This window comes from Magallana gigas, chromosome 3, assembly GCF_963853765.1.
Source record: "Magallana gigas chromosome 3, xbMagGiga1.1, whole genome shotgun sequence".
Taxonomy (NCBI): Eukaryota; Metazoa; Mollusca; class Bivalvia; order Ostreida; family Ostreidae; genus Magallana; species Magallana gigas.
In genome coordinates this window covers 6,326,416-6,340,290 of record NC_088855.1, presented here as the reverse complement: position 1 = coordinate 6,340,290, position 13,875 = coordinate 6,326,416, and the positions used below count along the sequence as shown (strand labels likewise).

The following is a 13,875-nucleotide window of genomic DNA, read 5'->3' as shown; positions in this document are numbered from 1 at the left end:
AGTTAAAGCTAGACAATTTACAAGTACATGTATACCTTATACAGCTTGATTTCATACTAATAAACAAAATGCGCCTTTGTACATAAATTTTCCAATGCACATAACATACACCACCCAAACATCCGGAATGAGATCACGCACCAAGTCCTGTGTGTTACAAATACCGTCCTGTGCATTCTCTGTGCGCACGCATCACACTTTACGTACTAGTGCAATCATATCGTGTAAGTGACCGGGGAGAATCTGCATCATTCATGAATGACGCTATATCTACGGGTCAACGCACCTGCATGATGCATGTAGATCCGGGCCACAGTATGTACGTTAAAAGAAAGAATCACAATCATTAATAAGGGATAACATTTTACCGCCATTGGCGCCGACAATTTTTCAGACTTATTTTGGCTGTACATTATGTATATAGTGTGGTAACATTCATGGTAGTTAAATATATTTGTCAGCCTCCACAGATCTAATTCTTCTATGTGTATTAGTGTCATATTCAGTATTTTCCACCGCAATGTTCGTGAAGACTAGAGGGTCTCTGAATCGTATATTTTTTTTTATATATACAGATGTATATATGAGGGTATATGATCATCAGCAGTTTGCCCCACCAGAACAGCTTTTTAAAAAATCGAAATAGTTTTCTAGTCATAAATTATAATTTTATAGCTTTGAAAAAAAGCTCTAGCATTAAAATGGATTCATGTATATATCAGAGATCACCATTTTCAGAATATCTCTATAGTATAAAAAAAGCACTATACTCTATAGTCTTAAAAAAAAATTACTTTTTAAAATTTAAGATCTCATTCATTTATAAAATAATGCTTATTTATTTATTTATTATGTTATTTACTGGTCAGAGACGTAGGGACAGAGATTAGTGGGAGGGGGTATGCCCACAGACTTTTTAAAATTAGCAATCGACTTGTAAACTTTTACCATGTAACGAAAAAAAATATAAGCCAAGGAGGCTCTCCACACTTTTGAGACCAAAAAATTTAATATGATATTGAAAGCTGAGATATTATTAGACGCTTGCCTACAAACCTCACCCACCTCTAAACTAAGAATTCAATGTTTTTGAATTTCTTTTTATCTTTATATTTATTATTAAGGATAGGTCTAACCCCCCCCCCCCCATCCAATTTGAAGTCACATGTACATTTAGTGAAATTAGAACTGAATCAATCTAATATGACTAGCTTTGAAGTTAACGTTAACCCTGACACCATAAAAATGTTTACAACCATTTATAAAGCAAAAGATTTTATCTTAATTAAGAAATTGGAGGACAATTATTTTTAAATCAGTACTGTTCTAAGAAAATCCAGTAATTATAAGCGTTTTGATTCAAGCCATATACCGTAACTCCACAGTGTCAGAGAGAGGCCTCCACATCAAACAATTTTTGAGGTACTCAAAGTTAGCACAAGAAGGACATTTTAGTACTCCTCTTGTAATGCTTGTCAAGATGTTTTGGGATAGAACGATGCTACGCGCCTGTCCCCGAATACTGTGGTTTCATCAAAATTATTACCATGTGTTATCATTGCGTTTGGATAAACATTTCATTTGATTTCTTGGATCAACTTAACAACGAAATCCTGCATGGAAAATTGGCATTCAACGAATATTGATGAAATCAAAGTTTGTCTTAACCAATTAGATATTACATCATTCAGTTCCTTAACTAGGGGTCTTCCCTTTGACAATTCAAAAACAATCTGTATCATCCGTTCTTCAATTGAATTAAAATGATTTTATCTTGCATTTTACAAAGTTATGGCTTTGCCCAGCTGAGATATACATGTAATGGAGAGTAACATGAAAAGTACAATGGCGGTACGAACCTCAAAATATTACTAGTTTCCCTGATATTATGTCATACACAACTGAATATTTAAATGATATATTAATGATTAAATGTTTACTATAATACAAAAAATATTTCCGGATATTTAGGAGCTCAGTACCAAACATTGCTTTGATTGAAGATCAATTTCCTTTAATGGGCTGAATGGCTAAAAAATATAGGTCTAACTTGCTTATCAGGCGCAACTCTAGAATTTTTCATAGGGCAAGGCTTTGAGAGCCACGGAGCTTTTGTTTTATAAGGAGTGGAACTTTTTTGGTAAAGTTACTATGTGAATTGAACAAATTTGAATTTTCTAGTGTTATACTTCCGGACTTGACTACTATCCTCCTGTCTTGATATCCCTGCATCAACTATGAACCATAAAGTATCATATATTTTTGTACCCGTTTAAAGTGGTATGGTATACCTCCATGTTGACGTATTGTATATCGAAATAAACAATTAAAGAAGTGTAGTTTCTTTCCCAATATTATCAACTATACAGGTAAAATTGCAACGTATGCTCAACATGTGTTGAAAATACGTTGCAATTTTACATGTGTAACAGCGTATCGCAGTGGGTTAGAGGGTTTACTACGAATCTGTAAGTCATGAGTTCGAATCCTGCTGGGTATTTTACAGTTTCTACATCTCCAAGTGTTTTTAAAACTATTTTAATTCGGTGAAATTATTTCAATTATAGTATACTTTAATCCACATTAATATCGACAGATGTCCCACACCACCTTAAACCTCTTGGTCTCCGATTCATTTCAATTAAGAAACTAAATAAACATAACCAGTGTCAATGTAGTAAGGAGGCTGGATGGTCAACCAAATTATCTTTCAGATCTATCTTAAAATTTTGGACGATGTTTGTTTAGTTGCAAACTATTATTTAGTAAAGAAAAATGTCATATAATTTGACTATTTTCTTATATCTTTATACAGTCTATGAGCTCTTCTTTAAAAGGAAATCAATATATTTTAAAAAATGGTAACGACTATCTAACCCTTTTACATATATATGTTGACGTATAAACAAAAAGACAATAAAGCATAATTGAATAATTAAAAAAAAAATAACCCGATTGAACTTTGGCTCATTCGTATGAGTTTACAACATGTTAGAAAAACTCCCCATTTCCCCGACCCCTTTAGATCAGTGCAGGAATATTCGTCAATCAAAAGATATATATGCAACGTTCGAATAGCGATGCGGGCCTACTTTAGCAAAAGTGAACAAATCACTTATTGCGACGATTGTAGTATTATATACTGCGCATCTTGCAGTCAAAGTATTGTAATCTATAGCTGGTTATATAGTAAACCTGACGAGGACAGGGTTGTAGCAGGGACTTCACCGAGCAGTGTTGGGACAACTTGCTGTATTGGAATCATCGGTAATGTTGAGTATTTTTACAATTTCTTTTTTTATAAATGCAGAATATTACATATAAAACTTAAAAATCACGACTTAGCATTTGGAAAAATTATGACCTTAAAATTTATACTCGAGAATACATTCATATTAGTATCACGTTGTTTGAATCGAAGTTCATAAATTAGATTTAAACTATTTATATTTCCCTTGGTTCATAAAATGGTCGACAAATCAACATCAAGTACGCATGAATTCTTGAAGAACAGATATACATAAAACATGTCACATTGGTTTGAATCATCGTCTAAAGAAATTATTTACTGATATCTTCTTACAAAGTACAAATAAATATTAAACTCGGCGGTTGACACGCTAAATCAAAGTTCACCGACATATTCTCAAATATTGGCCGAGTCAATGCCCTGTTATCACTGGAGAGCTGAAGTATGGAGGATTAGGACAACATGGGCGCATCATACGGGGGAATTGACATTGGTGTTTTACGTATTTCATGCACAGCTACGATGACCCAAAAGTCAAGTTTGTCCTGCGAGAGTATAAAACAACAAGCAGGGGGACATGGAGCTTCAGTTGACATCCTGTTTAGCCCTGGACATGGCCTCCCAGAGAATCTCTTTCCTTGTTGTATTGCTCTGTATGATCGTCGTTACGGAATCATTCGCCGTCGTCAGATTTTGGAGACCACAGGGTAGCATCATAGAGAATAAGGGTAAGAAAAATGGTAACGTTAATAAAACGAAAGAAAAGTATACTCGTTTGCTACACCTTTGGTGTTCGAACAAAAAAGGAAATGTTACATGTACATGTCTATTTTTTTTTTGCTTCAGATGGGAAAAACAATAACAAAATCAACAACAAAAACAACACGTCAACAAGCAACGAAATGGAGACAGAACGACAAGAGCGCAACAATGATACAGGTAGACAACCAATTACTTAGTCCAGAACAGGAACTATCTAGTAGTAGTCAGATTTGGCATTTATTGAAACTTTAAAAAGGTTTTTTTTAAAAAAGATGCTTACAATAGATTTTGGTTTTTTTCAGTGTTGGTCGTAGTGTGGGGATCTATCTGTGTAATGTTTCTGGTTGCCTGTGGATTGATAGTTGTTCTGAACACAAGGTACACGAACTTCATTGTTTTTAAATATACCCTTTTCGACTCCCCATGGTCAAGATTATTACAAAGTCATCAATTTTAATTTTCTAATTTGGTAGGATGCATGCTCACAATTTAACATAGTTGTTTTATTCCTTTTCCAGCAAAATATCCGTGAGACACGTTAAATTAGAAGAGGGGTTGATCAAGCATAATGATCAGAACAAGAACTATCTGTGTAGATTAAAACTCACAGAGAATCCCTTATACAGCATCAAATGGGGGCAGCCTTTACCAACTATACCCGAGGAAGACGCGGATGAGTATATTGCCGTGACAGGGTACTTGACATTTCACAGGCCAACTCCAAAGAGGAAAAATATGGATGAATCCATGAACACTAAACAAGATGTGGCAATTGCAATTCACCCACTAATTTCACCAAGGCTGATGTAGGATTACCAGTTTATCCATGTCCGTTTATATGGAGAAAAGGGGTGAATGTCGTGGGACCCACTAATACAGTCTGCGTACAAATCCGTACAAGAGCCAAAGACTTTCAGAGGATTCTGAAATAACAAATTGTCCATTAGTAAAATCAAAGTAACACTTTGATGATAGCTAGTATAGTCGAGCGCTCAATTCAAAATATTTCTTCAAGAAATGTTGTACAAAATTACCGGTGACATTTTTTTTTGTTGGGAACTATTTTTTCATTTCCGGTGAAAAACATTTTATCAATTTGTGTAATAATTATCATATTATACAATCTTAAGTTTGTTTTTCTGTATTTCTCAGGAGAGAGAGAGAGAGAGAGAGAGAGAGAGAGAGAGAGAGAGAGAGAGAGAGAGAGAGAGAGAGAGAGAGAGAGAGAGAGAGAGAGAGAGAGAGAGATTTTACGTGTCTTTGCAGCTCAGGCGATAGAGGTAAATAAATATCTATCTAGTAAAGTTCACTGTTCACTGCTTTGTTTTGAGGCCTAAGATACTACGGAAAGCTACGAGATACATTTTTTTTTTAATTTTAGAGATAACACCAGGTGACCAATGTACTCTGCCTGTAGGTCAAAGTTAAATGAAGTCAAGGTTAATCCCGATATCACAACACTGTTATGATGTCATTTTTCCTGATTTTGTACCCTCCGTTTGAAGAAAATAATAAGTTTTTAATAATGCTACATGTACATTTGTAAATATCCAAAAGTTACCTTTCCTTATATGTATAAACAAGTTTGTAAAAAGAGTTCATATATTTACTTGTTGAAAGGATAAGATAACTTATTGGAATGTTTCTGGGGAAGAGTAAAAATCGCCAACATCAAATTTAGCATAAAATTATTTGACAGCATATATATTTGTTAGACTGGGTTCACCTCTTATAATCCTGCAAGCCGCTCTACAAGTGACTCGTAGCTGTCCGAGATGATTTTTTTATTGGACAGCTACATGTACATGTTACATACAGTATTGGAAAGCTGGAGATATTAGAAATAAACACAAACACATAAACACGTACATCGGTAGAAATATCTATGACCAATAAAAAAACCCCAATAAGTAAGCTATCCATTATATCAGATATTGGTTATAGTGCAATAGCTGATATTACAGATATTGGTTAGTACAATAGCTGACATTACAGATATTGGTTAGTACAATAGCTGACATTACAGATATTGGTTAGTACAATAGCTGACATTACAGATATTGGTTAGTACAATAGCTGACATTACAGATATTGGTTAGTACAAATGACATTACAGATATTGGTTAGTGCAATAGCTGACATAACAGATATTGGTTAGTGCAATAGCTGACATAACAGATATTGGTTAGTGCAATAGCTGACATTACAGCTATTGGTTAGTGCAATAGCTGACATAACAGATATTGGTTAGTGCAATAGCTGACATTACAGATATTGGTTAGTGCAATAGCTGACATTACAGATATTGGTTAGTGCAATAGCTGACATTACAGATATTGGTTAGTGCAATAGCTGACATTACAGATATTGGTTAGTGCAATAGCTGACATTACAGATATTGGTTAGTGCAATAGCTGACATTACATATATTGGTTAGTGCAATAGCTGACATTACAGATATTGGTTAGTACAATAGCTGACATTACAGATATTGGTTAGTGCAATAGCTGACATAACAGATATTGGTTAGTGCAATAGCTGACATAACAGATATTGGTTAGTGCAATAGCTGACATAACAGATATTGGTTAGTGCAATAGCTGACATTACAGATATTGGTTAGTGCAATAGCTGACATTACAGATATTGGTTAGTGCAATAGCTGACATAACAGATATTGGACGGTTAGTACAATAGCTGACATTACAGATATTGGTTAGTGCAATAGCTGACATTACAGATATTGGTTAGTACAATAGCTGACATTACAGATATTGGTTAGTGCAATAGCTGACATTACAGATATTGGTTAGTGCAATAGCTGACATTACAGATATTGGTTAGTGCAATAGCTGACATAACAGATATTGGACGGTTAGTACAATAGCTGACATTACAGATATTGGTTAGTGCAATAGCTGACATTACAGATATTGGTTAGTGCAATAGCTGACATTACAGATATTGGTTAGTGCAATAGCTGACATTACAGATATTGGTTAGTACAATAGCTGACATTACAGATATTGGTTAGTACAATAGCTGACATTACAGATATTGGTTAGTGCAATAGCTGACATTACAGATATTGGTTAGTGCAATAGCTGACATTACAGATATTGGTTAGTGCAATAGCTGACATTACAGATATTGGTTAGTACAATAGCTGACATAACAGATATTGGTTAGTACAATAGCTGACATTACAGATATTGGTTAGTGCAATAGCTGACATTACAGATATTGGTTAGTGCAATAGCTGACATTACAGATATTGGTTAGTGCAATAGCTGACATAACAGATATTGGTTAGTGCAATAGCTGACATAACAGATATTGGTTAGTGCAATAGCTGACATTACAGATATTGGTTAGTGCAATAGCTGACATTACAGATATTGGTTAGTGCAATAGCTGACATTACAGATATTGGACGGTTAGTACAATAGCTGACATTACAGATATTGGTTAGTGCAATAGCTGACATTACAGATATTGGTTAGTACAATAGCTGACATTACAGATATTGGTTAGTGCAATAGCTGACATTACAGATATTGGTTAGTGCAATAGCTGACATTACAGATATTGGTTAGTACAATAGCTGACATTACAGATATTGGTTAGTGCAATAGCTGACATTACAGATATTGGTTAGTACAATAGCTGATATTACAGATATTGGTTAGTGCAATAGCTGACATTACAGATATTGGTTAGTGCAATAGCTGACATTACAGATATTGGTTAGTACAATAGCTGACATTACAGATATTGGTTAGTGCAATAGCTGACATTACAGATATTGGTTAGTACAATAGCTGACATTACAGATATTGGTTAGTACAATAGCTGACATTACAGATATTTCCGTTTTATGACTATTACATGCATGCTATGAGAACCTTTTTTTAGAATGCATGTACAGTACAACGAACCCGTCGCTAACGGTACTGAGGAGTTTCCAATTTTAGATTAGAGACCAATATCAATAACCAAATATTTTACATTAATTTTATTTGTAACTTTATGAGTCATTTATCCGTACTTCTTCTTGATCCTTACCTTAGAATGAATCTGCTAAAACATAGAGACTACAAAGGCTCATGTGCATTAAAGTACAGTATCAGCATTTCATAATCCTTGGCCTGATACGGTATATAGCTGTTATTAAGAGTCTAAACTCAGCAAATCTCATTTCCAGTGTCAACAAGAGGCATTGTAAACTCCTACAATTATACCCTAGTAATATCAAAATCATATTTTAGCGTACAATTTTCTGGTATTAATTTTTCTTAATAATAATTACGTTGTTCCACAGGTCTCAGTAGCGTAAACAATGGAGAATATTGATGTGTATATGGATGCAAAATCATTCCATACGGAAACATGGGCACCAGAACGTGGAAACATTCTTAGAGATTTAATATCAATCAGAGATGACATCCAGAAACAACGTCTGAGGTATTCTCTTGGTTGTATATCATATGTCACCATAGGACTCCTTAGCGGAAGTCTCGCTCTGGCAGGAATAATGGCCGATTCCTGCGCCATGGAGCCACTTGCTCTGGTGCTGACAATGGTTGGCCTTGTGACAGGGATACTATCCGGGGGAGCTGGACTAATTCTTGGGGGAATGAAAATTGTAGTAATAAAGCGGAAGTGTGCGTTGGCAATGGCATGTTTAGAAAAACACGAGGAAACTTGTAAAAAGATGAAAGCAAAACTGAAGGCTGTGAAGAAAAACATCGACGCGTTTAAAGCTGATATACGGGCACACAATAATTTGGATACATCTCAACTGAAAGAGGAAATAAAATGCTCAGCTGGCAGCGTGCCCCTTGCATTTAAAATAGATGACTTAGTGACCACGTCCAAAGCAGCAGAAGCATATAGAATAACAGGAAACAAGGACAAAATAGTAGAACTCTTCAAGATTGGAGACGCTTTAGACGACCTACTACCAACCGCATTAAAGGATGTTTCTGAAGAATGCGCCACAATATCAACAGAAGTGTTAAGCACCGTTGCTGCCATCGGTATTTTGATTGACATTGGTTCCTTGATTTGGAATGTGTTAGAGTTTACAAGGCTTCGAAAGGGGATGCTTTGCAACGAAGCAGAGAGTCTCAATAAGGTTATCGTTTCGTTGCAGAGAGAATATGATGTGTTAGAAAGATGTTTTATTTGAGAGTGTGACAATACATAACTATTATTGTTTTATCATTTGATTGAGACGTTATTTTATGCTTATGAAGTGTTTATTCGTTATATGTACATAATTACATACTGTCGAATTGTTTAAATGCTCCACGGGGGCTTGGTTGGCCATCTTCCACATAACATTTTTAATTATATCGATTTGTAATTCAGTAATACCGTTCCGGATTATAATGTAAGTGCTAAGATGGCATTTTTGCATTCGTCCAAGGTGCATTTGCCTTTCAAACGGTATAAACAAGGGCCTTCAGATTTAGTTTTAAACTATAGTCATTTCAACAGAGTCAGTCTTAACCACTGGTGTAAAAAGGGTTCGGAAAGTGTAAAAACAATGAAGAAATAAGAGCTTATAAATAAAATTATGCACAAAACTCGGCCATTCGGTAATGCAGTTTTTAGTGAATTAGAACCATTTTAACAAGAGCTTGGACTTTGGGTAGTTGTGTCAAACAGCAATGTGACGTAGGCTTGTCTATTTCATTGCTGGCCACTCAGGCATTGCTCTTTGAAATCAACAAGATTTGTCTGGCTTTTGAGCTAAGACTACACAATCGGTGCGTATTTCCCTTGAAACCGCGTCCTTTTTAACTTGTTTTGACTAAAGAAATAGATAGTTACGTCCGATTGAAAGTCAAAGGACTTGTTAAAATGGTTCTAATGGAAGTTTATGAGTCTGATAATGTATCTTATGAGACAGTTTATAGGTGGAGAAAGAAATTTTTGACTGACACAGAGTCCGTCAAATATGCAACATAACCCGGCCGACCCGTGACTGTAACAGGCAACACTCAAGGATATATAAACGTGAAGGCAGATACTGTGAAAGCTGGTGGCATATCGCTATCGTGGATGTATTTCATTTTGAAGCGCAATTTGAAAGTACAGAATCTTTCTTATGAATGTCTCATATATTTATAAATATATAAAATTCAATATAATATTTATATTAAAAAAATAATTTAGAAAAATGGGTAAGAACATAAGCCATTGCTAGACATGTTTCCCAAACTCAATCAAAAGAAACTTGCGAATATTGTTACTGGTGACAAAAATTAGGTCATTAGCCGCCTACTTTTAACCACTAAATTTGTACGTTGATTACGTAAATGTATAGCCTTGACTTTTCATCGCAGAATTTAAAGGGTTCATACTTCTAAAATAATTATGATCTATATCAATGAAAATTGCATGTAAAGTATCAAGCATTTGGCGAGTTCTACTTTTTGCACACACATTACGCTTCGCACTACTTTGTTCACTATGCTGTGACAGCTTTGTGTAAATTAAATTCATATTTTGATGCATTTTTCTTGAGATCTTAACTTTTATACAGTGACATAATTATTCAATCATCTATTATATACAGTCACATAATTATTCAATCATACTTATATGCTTATAAATTTTTAATTGGGAAGTACTCTAGCCTCGCCTACTATAAAAGTAAAGTTAAGCTACATGTGTATTCGGAAAACAATAAAACATAGCAAATTATGTTTTTTGATGCCTGGTGTAGTATCGGCATAACATCAACTATTTCATAATACTGACAGTTCATATCACATGCTGATCATTTCTGTCAAAGGAATTCTTTGTTTCTGTACTGTTTACCGATTACTTTACATTTACAGCGCCTTTGAACTTATGTGTGCATATGGCATGGAATCCCGATCCCGATTCAGATAAACGCGTACTAGCCTGGTTCCCTGAGCTACCCATTACGTACAGGAACCAGGCTAGCTCATGTGTAGGCTGAATTTTCCCCAGAGCATCCGCTTTAACCTCGCTTATATATTTTCTGCGTGGACCTCAGGGTCCACGCAATAAAGCTATTTAAACCCGGTAGAAGGCACGTAGTTGCAAAAAGAACCATATGCCCAAAGAGGGTTCTTTAGTGCATATTCTTCTCATGTGATTGTAAAAGCAGGACAATTCCGGTGCCGAAGGGCAAAGATGTTGCAGGTCGGTTTTACCGAGATGATATACTAAAAAAAACTTTTAAAATATATATCATAAACAACGCCCTGTGTCAGGATTTAGGAATGTACGTTAACTTCATGATAATGCTCCATCACATACATCTGACCTGGTGAAGCAATATTTGAAGTCGAAGAAGATCACTGTCTTGCAACGCCTATCATGCTCTCTAGACTTGTCCCACACAACTTTTTCATTTTTTAAGGGTTTGGGTCAGTTTGAAACGTGCTTGTTTTCACCAAACGGGGGATAATATCTATACACATTTTCTATTAAAATACAGCAATCAGCATAAAACTTTCTTTTTAAGTTTTATCAATAATAAATACCGTACAGATTTAAGATCCAGGAAAAGAAAACAAAATTAAATTATGTCAGGTTTATCTGAATGATGAAATATTAAGTATAACAATATTTTTGTCATTTCATCAGACCGCAATGGCGCTGACATGTTTGTATGCATGTCTGTTTCCTGACGTTCAGCTCTTATGACCGACCAGTGATTTCATCTGCAGCCTGTAGACAAGGAAGCCACCTGTAGCATGAGCAGCACTGTGGGTACCACCTGGCAATCAGCTTGAAGCCACAGGTGGGACACCACACCCAGAACTGAAGTCTGGTCCACCCGGTCCTGACACATTGACTCTTGTAATATTTGCCTCCGTAACAACCACTGAAACAGACACAAACATAACAGTTAGTTATCATCATACAAAAATAGACACACCGAGAGTTAGTTATCATCAAACAGAAATAGACACACTGAGGGTATAGTTATCATCATACAGAAATAGTAGTTATTATCATACAGAAATAGACACAGAAACTAAAATTGTCAATAAAAAGGGAAAGACACAAAAATAACTAGATCTCATAAAGAAAAATTCATATCAATAATTAGATTCCATAATTAAAAAATAGACACAAATACATGTATGTTTATCTTTATGAATACACCGACTTCCAGTTATGAGAATTCCAAAGCAACCGGGTAATTTTGCCAAAGTTTCCACATTCAAAACGAAGTTGTGATTGAACTTGGGTATGTATACATAGTTATGTAACAATTTGTTATCTGCTTTGTCAAACAATCACTGACACGTAAAATATATTTCGCCAAAGTGGTCTCTACTGACGTCATTGATGAAGGGAGATAATTCATCATTCTTGTATATTGCTTTTCATTCAATGGCCTGTAGTGCAGTTATCGCATTAATTTGATCATAAATTACCTATTAATTTTATTTTCAGCAATGAAAAATAGATTTATTTCCAGGCATAACGAACTTTATTTAAGACTGTCTCATATGACTTTTAACCATAAGTGAGTCAGTTAATTTTTTTTTTGCTTAATTCTCAAAAACCGTAGGTTTCAAATTTCTTAATTCACAACATATTCATACTGCAAATCAAATTTTAGAGTTAAACCCATTATTTAGAATAAGGTTTATAAATGGAAGAAATATTCTGATGAAGATTTTGTAAATGACACTTACCTTCCTCCGCAAATGGCATATCTCACTCTTTGTCGGTAAGGGGACACGACGTAACACATTTCCTTATATTGTGAAAGATAGAGTCTCGTGACGTATACCAGCCTTTTTGGGCATATGTCTGTGTAAAGAGATTTACTGTCGAAGAAAATAAAAAGTGCAGTTTAGTTTTGCAGATAATTACTTGAAATAAATTTCTATTATGATCTTGCCACAGAAGTAGATAGATACTTTTACCTAGGCTAATATTTAATATATCTGTAAAATATATTTCATTAATTTAAAAGTGAAATAATTAGTTTGCAAACAAAGCAGGTTATTAAAACAATGTAAAATGTCAGTTTTCGTTAGGACTGTTGATCATCCAAAATATTTCATGATAATATAAAGGTAATCAATTAAGTTAATCTTTAGATGTTTTATTCCGTGGCCTTTACTTTACGTGAACATAAAAACATTTACATGGAACGTGCATTGATACACAAAGTACTCACGATTCCTGGTACACAAGCGCCCTTTCAGCAGACAGGGCATTTACTGCCAACATGACTTCAGTATCCTTGCTCAGAGCATCATTAATTTTTGTCCTAATAGGAAAATAAAACTTCAGACAATTTGTCAAAGACAAAAAATTTATAAACATTCCAGTACCTCGGATGTATTTTCGTACTCATTGTACGTGTATTATAATCACTTATCGAATACTCACTGAATATCTCTGGGTTGGGTGTCCGTTTCCCCATCTATCTCTGTCACATTCGGTGGAGAGGGAACGCACGTTTCTTGACCATTGCAATAAAGCAGACAGGCCACCAACAAAGCGACAACAAAAGTCTGAGTACGGAATAAGAAAATCAATTAGTGATTAAACATATTAAAAATACATAGATCACAGAAATGCTTTAATATATATATCTTTTGGTCGAGTCAGTTGTTTGAATAAAAAGGTCTCGTATAATATGTACCTATCATATTCTTGGTTTGCAAATTCAAAACTAAATGTAAATAAAAATAAAATAAAAATTGTCTTACCTTCATAGCTGTATTTGTGTCAATCAAAGCTGTGATGGTTTTCAATCGCTTAGTCTTCCTTTTTATGCAGAAAGATACTCGATAGTGATAAAAATCCAACCAATCAAAATTGATGTTATTGATCCATGAAAACATCAACAG

General features: G+C 34.7%; 2 protein-coding genes across 2 annotated transcripts; one reads left to right on the top strand and one right to left on the bottom strand.

Moving 5' to 3' along the window:
* The first annotated feature begins 3,320 nt into the window (after window positions 1–3,320).
* Window positions 3,321–5,815, top strand: LOC105340552 (uncharacterized). The gene is made up of 4 exons (XM_066078256.1): window positions 3,321–3,978; window positions 4,097–4,189; window positions 4,315–4,390; window positions 4,531–5,815. Exons 1-4 carry the CDS (start codon window positions 3,828–3,830, stop codon window positions 4,820–4,822), a joined length of 612 nt encoding a protein of 203 aa, XP_065934328.1. The 5' UTR covers window positions 3,321–3,827; the 3' UTR covers window positions 4,823–5,815.
* A 5,758-nt stretch (window positions 5,816–11,573) lies between these two features.
* LOC105340550 (uncharacterized) lies at window positions 11,574–13,875 on the bottom strand. The gene is made up of 5 exons (XM_011446671.4): window positions 13,735–13,875; window positions 13,412–13,536; window positions 13,197–13,289; window positions 12,706–12,840; window positions 11,574–11,882 (listed from the first exon to the last, which is right to left on the bottom strand). The coding sequence occupies exons 1-5, from the start codon at window positions 13,867–13,869 to the stop codon at window positions 11,696–11,698; spliced, it is 675 nt and encodes a 224-aa protein (XP_011444973.3). The 5' UTR covers window positions 13,870–13,875; the 3' UTR covers window positions 11,574–11,695.